Genomic DNA, 9506 nt, shown 5'->3' with positions numbered 1-9506 from the left:
GCTTTTAGTATTTACAAGCAAAATGCATCATAAAAGTGAAAACTCATGACCTAGAAACTGTTAAGTTCATGAAAATCGATTAAAATCGATTAACTCGATAAAAGTCAACTTTTAAGTCGATTTTCTCGACACTTGCACTAGAAAATCGCGGAAACTTTTCGATTTTGTAATCTACACATACTAATTCGCGAGTTTCCACCAAAAAAAGTTAGATCTAAGAGATGTATCACGAAACGAAACAATTTTCGACCTCAGCAGCGGGACTATTTTTTGAGTTTTTGATTTTGGCCAAGTTAGATCTGGTTTGACTTTATAGCTGTTAAGTTTGGTCTGGGTTCATCAGGTATGTACACAGTCTGGTGTGATATTCAGATTCTTTCTCATTTTACACTAGGCATGGCTCTAGTTCTAGAGATCAGGGTAAAATTTCCAAGCACTTTACTTTTCCTTAACCTTATAAACCTTTACCACCGTTTACGGTTTAGGTCTTAAAAATTGAGTTTTTCAATGCAGTGGTTGGGCGACGAAAATTTTTTTGCTCTCTAAACGTCCTAAATACCGTCAACCGTAGGTGATTTCTTCAGGATTTCTTGCATCTTAGACTTAGTAGCCTAAAAACTCTAACAACTTTGATTATGAAAATATAAAAACAACCTTACAGTATAAATTTGAAATGTTTTGGATAAGTTTAATGTGAATGTTGATGTCAATCCTTATCTTTTGATAAAAGCAATACTTTTATTTTGGACCAAATAAGCTAATCTCATTTCCATTTGGTTGAAGAAGGTAAATTTGAAAAGGACTTTAAAGTTTCACCAGTCTGGCTGGAAAAGAAATGTTGCGTCTGAGGTGTTTTTGGCGTATAGCCAAAAAGCTGCACCAAAAGGTAATAAATAGGAAATTGCCGCCGTAAGGCAGACGCTAAAATTTTTGAGGGGGGGGGGTTGTTACCTTGCTTTCTAATAAAAACATTCGATTTGCGCTATTGTAAAATTAATAGACCTTTTCACCTTTCCACTACCCGCCATATTGAATTGTATGCAAAAATTATGGTGGCCGAATTGCCATGATGAAATTCCCTTAGAAATTATGCAAAACATATGCAAAAAGAAAGTATTAATATAAAACTTACATGCATAATTGGCATTATATTAAAGAATTTTGTGTATATATAATCTTCTAGAAGAAAGATTAAATTTGTTTCTCTTGAAAACTAAAAATAATTATATTTGCTCATCTCTTAGAACAAGCACTTCAAAAAACCATTATATTAGACAAAAACTCAAGCTGAAAAATCACCAGCGAAGGTACCAAAATAATCCTATATATAGGTGCCGTGGTATAGTGGTAGTCGACCTTGGCTTCTGTGCAAGAGGCTAGGGTTTGACAGGCTGCATCATTTGAGGCGTGCGATAGCACGCGCACACCCAGGCGCCACGGCAGCGGTAGGGCCGGTCGGGCCATGGCCCGACCACTTTTTTTCAGAGTAAAGAATTTTTTTTGAAGTAAAAAATTAACTTTTTAAATGTCTTGAAAAGTCAGTTAATCTAATCTAATTGTTTATATTTCTCTTTTTGTTTGTATTTCTCTTTTTGTTTGTATTTCTCTTTTCTTTTTTTTCTCATTTTTTTGCTTTCTTGCAAGATAAAAACATTACCTTGTGCATGATATTCAAGCGCTTTATGAGCTTTATCTTCTTCAAGAAAAGGGGCTGCTTTAGCCAATCTAGAGGAGTGAAATTCGCAAAATTTTCCAGCCCGTCGGCGCCAACCATGGTGGCGCCTCCTTAGACACTATATTATGTGGCCCGACCACTTCAAATTTCGACCCGCGGCACCGGACACCTCCACAAACACCTAAAATGTCTGAGGAGTGCGATCAATCACACCCCATAAAGTAAGTTTCACAACTGAAAGTTGTGCATAGCACTCCTTATCACACGCCTAAATTACTAAAATTAAGATTTTAGGAGTGTGATTGACCACACGCCTGAAATTTTCAAATGAAGCAGCCTGGTTTGATTCCCACTCACGGCAGTTCACTTGGCAAGTCAACGTTCCTTCGCCCGGGTCAACCCATGCCATGTGAGGGGAATTGGGTAGTCAGTTCAAGGTGCTGACGAGATGTTCATTAGTAAGCGTCTATAGTTGCGAGAATAGGCCTCTAAAGCCTCCTGCAACTCAACCAAATAGAAATAGAAATCCTTATTCGGCTGACGGTAAATTATTCTCCTGGGAATAGAGCCGCCAAATGATCAAATCAAAACATTGATAATGTGTGACGTCATAATCTGCTTTCAGTTTGCGTGTTTTGAAAGTTTGATGTGTGTACTCCGTCTTCGTGGAAATTTTTAATGGCATGAAAACAGAATATGCTATGTCTTTAAGAACAAATTTCTAAAAGGCTTTTGTTATTCTGTAAATATTTCTTTTTGGATTAAGAAATTCCATCTTTTATTGTTCTAATGATTATAATATTTATTTATAAGATGCTTTGTTGTCTTTTTAATCTTTGTGTAAACTTGCATATATGTTTTGCATACTTTCCAACTCCAAATCCAACAATGGCTTTTTCGTTCCTGTATTTTTGCATACAATTCAATATGGCGAAAAGGTCTATGATTAATAAGTCAAGCGATATTTTTTTCAACAAATAAAAATCTTTGTTTACAACAGGACGCAACAGGACGGATGATTACAAAGAGCGGGGTGATTACGAATTAATTGCCCGCTCTCCCCTTACTGCCTTACATCTCTAGGCTAATTGTAATCAGCCATATAATTATGTGTTTGAATTAGGCTTAATTATGTTAAGGAATTGAATAATAAATATAATAAATCTCACGCCAACATTTGGTGTATACATCAGCTCTGCACCAATGCTCCAAGACCAATCTCGAGTCTGTGCCGGAGATATCCGGCGCATATGCCCCAATTTCGAGACTAAAAGTTTCATTGCAACCAAACTATACTTTCTACAGTAGCAATAAATCATAGAATCAAAATCGATAAGAGTCACGGTAGTTTTCAGTAAAGGAAGAAATGTATCTTATTTACACCTATTTATAGCTAAAATATGAACAGAAATAAGCAAAGATTAATATAAAATACCCACCAGTTGTGTAGGGATCGTTTGATAACGTTTGTCTATAAATCAAAAGATGCTCCTATTATTTATCAGTACAAAAAAAAAACTTTAAAGCTTTCATGATGATGGCCTTAGAACTTTCTAACTTACTTACTTATTTGAAACTCAATTTTATACCTTTGAAAACTACTTGTTTGTTAGACGCATTACAATAGATTGAGTTGATTTTCCTTCAAGTTTTTGTACCGTCGTTTCTCTTCTATCTTGCATTATTTACCTTTCACATTTTTTTCTTTACAAAATTGAGTTTGAAAACTCAATTCGAAATTGAGTTTGTGCCACTGAATATATATGTTGTTCTGTTCGCAAAAAACAGAATCTTTTGCCATTAAATTTGCTAAAATAAACTCAGTGAAATGCGTCGACCTTATAACCGGACCCAATTTTTGGCCCTCGGGGGTCCCAGGCTCATGCCAGTGAATTTCGACATGATAATTTCAATTAGGATGGATGGAAAAAAGCTCAAATGGGACTAATGTGGGTGAAGTAAACAAAAACTTGAAGCAAATGGTGATGTAGAAAAGGGCTTAGTTGAAAAAAATTTCCAACATTATTGCGACTGGGCTGACTCAAGATTTATGTTTTGAAGGTGAGTCGGTCGGGCGACGCGAACAGAACAATTATTGATGGTCGCCTTTGTTGTTTACCGTGAAGTCGGGTAACTTGCATCAGTGGAGGAAAACTTGCATAGTAGCCATCAAATGACTGACCAATCAAAGCAGCAAAATTTCAAAACAAATGAACTTCGCAGCTCCGCTCACAGCTCTACTCTACAATTTTTTTTTTGATTTAACTTGTATATATTATGTTTTATTTCTGTTTGGTTGAGTTGCAGGAGGCTTTGAGGCCTATTTTTGCAATTATAGATACTTTCAATGAGCGCCCCATCAGCACCTTGGACTGGCTACCCAATTCCCCTCACATGGCATGGGTTGACCCAGGCGAAGGTTCATTCACTTGGGAAGTGAACTGCTGCAAATCGAACCTCAACGTCGCCTGTGCAGCAACCAAGGTCAATGACCACTATACCACAGCGCCTTTATATATAGTGTATATAAGTGTATTAGAAAAGTGTAGTGTCAACTAATGTCAGCATTGTATTGTTGTCTTTAAGGGAAAGAGAAAAGAGATGAGATTCTTGCCTAGTTTCTAATCCTAGGAGTTTAGACTGAGCTGCAATGCAAAGTTGATATTAAAATCTGCAACAAAAAGGAAAGTGGTCTCTTCCAAGATTGCTTCCGTGAAGTATTTATCAAGGCAAGCACTTTTGCAAAGAGATTTTTAAATCTTCCCCTATGAGATTACTCAATTTGAAGCAGCTTCAATAATCTTCTCTGTGCCACCCATATGGCTTTTCAGTGTATTGCACAACAGACAAACAATAAAATCGTACCCTATAAAGGTCATTATTGTTTATTTGTTCCATATGGCTTTTTTTCATCGTTATTAATTCTCTGGAAAAATGGGGAATTTGATGCGAGAGTTAGATAGCTACAATTTATGAGATATCATGGGTTGTTTGGGGAGGTTATTTATCACATTATATTTAGACCAGAAAAAGTACACTGATACCTTTTCTCTTTACATTTTTTTATATACACTTTATAAGAACTGAACAATTTTATAAGAACAATGAGGCTCAAAATCGCCAAAAAATAAGAACATTAATGATAATTCGTACGGAAAAACACCTACTAGAAGGTGTTTTTCTCCCTAATTTATGAATGCATACTCTTCTTAGACCTTTAAACCTATACTGTTGGTTTTTGTATGTTACACTAGTCTATAAAGTAAAGTTACTTTTGCAAAAAAACGTTTGGCTATACTCCAGCTAATTTTAGCAAGGCACACAGCTGAAAATTGCAAATTCGGAAAAAAATCTGTTGAAAATGCAATTTTTCAGAAAACTGTCCATGAAAATTCAAGTAGGTAAGTCCTAGCCCTGAAACTTCATAGGGTTACACATAAGGCTATAATACATCTTATTTTTAAACAATAATTTTAAAGCTTTGCTGTATCTTTAACTATTATGCTTCACAGAAGGGTAGAAAACCCCTTACCCCCTACCAATTTTTTTGAATTGATAAAAAATATGGAAATTTGTTGGTAAAATTAGAGCATTTAACACAAGAAAAGCCAAAATATCATTATCTGGCAGGTTGGAAACTTATCTCACAGCAAAAGTATTCTATACATATGATTTTGACATTGAACATATCATGGACCAATACAAATTTAAAATCTAGTGTTAGAATTAAGAATGGAAGAGGTTATAAAACCCCCAGGTTTTCTCATGACCAAAATAATATGAAAATGCATTATAATGAAAAAAAGTGCACTTTCTTGGAATTGTTTTGGTATTTTCATGTGACCATTTCATGTTTTCTATCAGATTCAAGGGTGAATATCTGTTAGAATCTTGAATATTGGTTCAAAACACAGAAAATGCCATATTTTGCTATTTCTTAAACCAAAATTATCAGTCACTTTAACTTTCCTCAACATTAGGATGGATTTTTCATCAGAAAAAGTCCAATCTTACTTTGGTTCATGTATATAGACTTAAATCTTGAAAATACAATTGGTGTAACAACCTTAAATACTTGTATTGTGACATTAGGGGGTGCTTTCATCATTTTAATTTCGGTAGAGCTAGACCAGACTAGTCCAGTCTCAAAGGAAACATTTTTCAACAAATTATCTGTCTTAAAAACTTTTTAGAGCGAATCAATGCATTTGCAAGATCTTATAGTATTGTTTTTTGCTAGAACACCTTAAAATTCTATTAGTTAAGAAAACCCCCTACCGATAGGGTTTTCTTTTAAACAGTGAAATTTCAGTGTGAAATTTCATCAAAAAAATGCTATTGGAGCTCATAAACTTTCATAAAATGTATTTTTAAGAAGCATTGGACATAGTAAAACAAGAAGTTTGTCACATTTTAAAAGGCTCTTTTGTATCATTTGTTTGCTTTATCTGGTAGGTAATCATGATTAGTGATTGGAACCTGTCCTGTATACAACAAAGAAATAATGCAGCTTGTTCATAGTATGAACCCCCCCCCTTTTTTAAGGGGGGGGGTCTGAGTTTTCAAGGAAGGCTTTATAGGGGGGGATGGGCAATTTTCCAGTTAAAATGGGGGGTTTGAGCTTTTAGGGGGGTCAAATAAAAATGGGGGGATAGTAACTTTTTTGTTAAAAAAATTTTTTTTTATGTTATATGTTGATTTCATTCATCAAAATTCTTCCCCAATACTGGGAGTACAAATTATATGCTGGGGGCTCGGACCCCTGTAAATGGTGTGGGATCAAAAAATTTTAAGAATAGGGGGGATACCTTTATAGGGGGGATGAAATATTAATGGGGGGGGTTCAGACCACTCTGCACACTATGATTGTTATTTGAGTTTTTACTGGAATTTCTTGATTTTCTGGTGTTAACTTGGCAAAAAAAAATTTCAAGATGAAAAAGGGTGCAATTTCCACCTGAATAGAGGGTTTGATTATATATATCCAACCATTAAAACATAAAAAGCTACAAAAACTATCATTGATGCTTTGTACTGGAGGGATTATTGGTATTGATTATTTACAAATTTTGTGGATAAAAAAGAAAAACACCCCTAAAGCCACCATTCTTATACCACTAACTATATTTTTTAGCTAGAAAAAAATGTTACTTTGTGTTTCAGCTAAGTCCTCTCAAGTTGAAAGTGGCATATCTTTCATTCAAAGGGTTAATTGAATAATTAGAAAATGCATTTTTGTCAGTGTAGTGAAAACCCCCTTCCGGTAGGTGTAAACACCTACCGGAAGGGGGTTTTACGAATTATCATTAAGAACAATGGTGAGCCTGAGAAATTACTCGATTTCAAGCAATCTAGGGGTTAAAGTAGTAAAAATTGGGTATAACACTTAAAATACCTCAATTACACCCTATAAATAAGAACAGGGTAAGAAAATTTTGAGGCTCAAAGTGCCAAAAGTATAAGAGCAGCCCAGCCTCTGAAAAATTTTCTGGTTCTTAGAAAAAAGTGTACATATTAATTAAGAAATACAAGGAAGCTAAGGCCTTTAGGAGAATACTTCAGTTTGCTAAATAACAAATTACTCAGCACATATTACTTGCCATCATGTAACATGCAGTACAAATTGGATAAAAGTCAAGGATATCCTAGATATTGAATGAAATAATATTTGCAACTGTGAATTAGTCATTTTTTAAATTACGTTTCAATTCAGGTCAATTATTTTGTTGACAACTCTCAATATAATGAGTGATAGACAGTCAATGCCAAAAAATTGACTGTAAATCAGGAAATATTATCTTTTAGTTTTCAAGAAAATTAATTGACAGTCAATGTTGAATATTTTTTGTCAATAATTTGTATATTTTAACAGTCAAAAATATTTCCTGACAGTCATTGATGAAAAACATTGAACTTTTGCCTAATCAATGTTTTTGACCAAATAATGTTTTGCACTCTACTCATCGAACTCTAATGATATTCAAGCAAGTATCTTTACCAGAAAAAAAATATTATCTGTCTTTCTTTAACAGATTATGGCTGACAGTACGACAAAGAATGATTTGACTGAGCACCGAGAAGAGCTGCTAGAAGCTAGTGAAACTAGAGACACAATTGAAGAATCACATTCAGTAAAAAGTATTTATAAATACAGGGCCTGAAATAACGGTCGGATATTGGACATTGTCCGACCCAATCGATGAAATGTCCAACCAAAATAGATTCTAATCGGACATTATGTCCAACCCATATTTTCAGTCCCTTAAAAAATTCATACAAATTAAAAGAATCTTTTCGTAAATTTGAAATTCACAACCTTCTTATTTACACAGAGGAACTCTCTGCAATTAAAAATGTCCTCTATTCGTTGTGTTTGAAAGCAAACAATTCATCCTTTTTCAAGCAAGGAAGCAAGTCAAAATCATAGCGCAAAAAATGCTCTCCACTAATGTCTTTCTAAATTTCTAGCTGGTCTAATTTTTTGTCAAACCAAAAAACGATCACGTCGGACAATCCGACCAATCATAGCTAAAAATTCATTCGGACATGTCCGACCCGAATCGATTTGCTTCGGACATCATGTCTAGAGTTTGTTATTTCAGGCCCTGTAAATACAGTAGATTCTTACAGTTATCTTTTACCCCGTTTAATCATTCATTACTTTTGGTCATTTTTTCATGTTTTTATTTTTTTCTAGGGTGAAGAAACTGACAGAGATAGACCCATCAATAGTTATGCTAGTATGATTTATTTCAAAGAGAAACCATCCAAACATTATTCCATCAAAGAGGAGCCTTCATCACCAGAAGATGAATGGAAACCATTGGATGATGCAGCCGCTAGTAATTTTCTTCTTCACTGTGTGACAAGTTTTCTTTGTTCAAAGGCATTGCAAATTACCCGCACAATCAATACATTTATTTTTTCAATCAAGATTAGGGGAAAAAAGAGTAACTTATGCCTGATATTATTTGGCATTGAGAAGTAGGTAGAATTACAAACAGTGTTATTCCCAGATGGAACAATATTCTTTCTTTTAACTGAAAAATTTCTAGCACAGCACACTCTAGAATTTTTACAGAAAAATCATTCTGCTAATTGTTTTTTTTTTTTTCAAAATTAGAAACAGAATTTCCTGCAAGAATTTCAAATATTTTCAAATAAAAAAATTGTCGTTATTATGTTTATGTTGGTAGAATGAAGAAAAAAGGCCTGCAGGTTTGGCTGTTATGTTCAGACTAAGCAAAGAACATGGCCTGACAATTTATGTGACCTCCTTTAATACCAGTGACACTTGAAATGATCTTTTAATTTGTTTCTCTTTTTCAGAAAGCAAAGAATCCAAGAAGAACATTCAAAAACCAGATGAGATGCCAAACACAGCAATAGTGAATCCTCTTCGGTCAATGTCTTCTTCTGGGTCACCATTGTCTTACACCACCAACACCGAATCTGTTTCGAGAACTCAAAGCAAAGCTACGGTATGCTCTTTTCAAGTTGCTCTATGAATTCAAGTGTAATCATAATAAGAATGCATGCACCGTTGGAATCACTTCAAATTATCTGATTTTTTTTGTTATGTTGATGTTTGAATATGCTTCTGGAATGTAAAACCAGGCTAAATAAAAGTTATTTAATGTCCGTTAGTATAATTTCTGTTTTTCTGAATTTAATTTCTAGAAATGTCCACATTTAAAGTTGCTTTTTGACTCTGGCTTCGTAATTGAAATGAAGAGTTCAACAAATTAAGGGGTTGGGAACTTCCTGGCAGAATTTTGAGTAAATACATCTAAATTTAAGACAAGACTTCTAAATAAACTACTCTAAAATC

At 34.3% G+C, this 9506-nt stretch overlaps 1 protein-coding gene across 3 annotated transcripts in view; it reads left to right on the top strand.

The window, feature by feature from the left end:
* Positions 1-264: 264 nt before the first annotated feature.
* LOC136812170 (polycomb protein Scm-like) overlaps positions 265-9506 on the top strand; it is a 33250-nt gene continuing 24008 nt past the window's right edge. For 2 of the 3 annotated variants that reach the window (XM_067068647.1, XM_067068648.1), the window contains exons 1-4: positions 265-343; positions 7708-7806; positions 8373-8517; positions 9005-9156. In XM_067068647.1, the coding sequence (XP_066924748.1) occupies positions 7711-7806; positions 8373-8517; positions 9005-9156 (393 nt within the window). In that variant the 5' untranslated portion in view covers positions 265-343; positions 7708-7710. Of the gene's footprint in view, positions 344-7707; positions 7814-8372; positions 8518-9004; positions 9157-9506 lie in introns of those variants that run through there. The other variant, XM_067068649.1, reaches the window with a different exon arrangement.

This window comes from Clytia hemisphaerica, unplaced genomic scaffold, assembly GCF_902728285.1.
Source record: "Clytia hemisphaerica strain Z4C2 unplaced genomic scaffold, Clytia hemisphaerica genome assembly, whole genome shotgun sequence".
In the NCBI taxonomy this organism is placed as follows: domain Eukaryota; kingdom Metazoa; phylum Cnidaria; class Hydrozoa; order Leptothecata; family Clytiidae; genus Clytia; species Clytia hemisphaerica.
The sequence above is the reverse complement of the archived record's forward strand: the minus strand, read 5'-3'. Positions and strand labels throughout refer to the sequence as shown.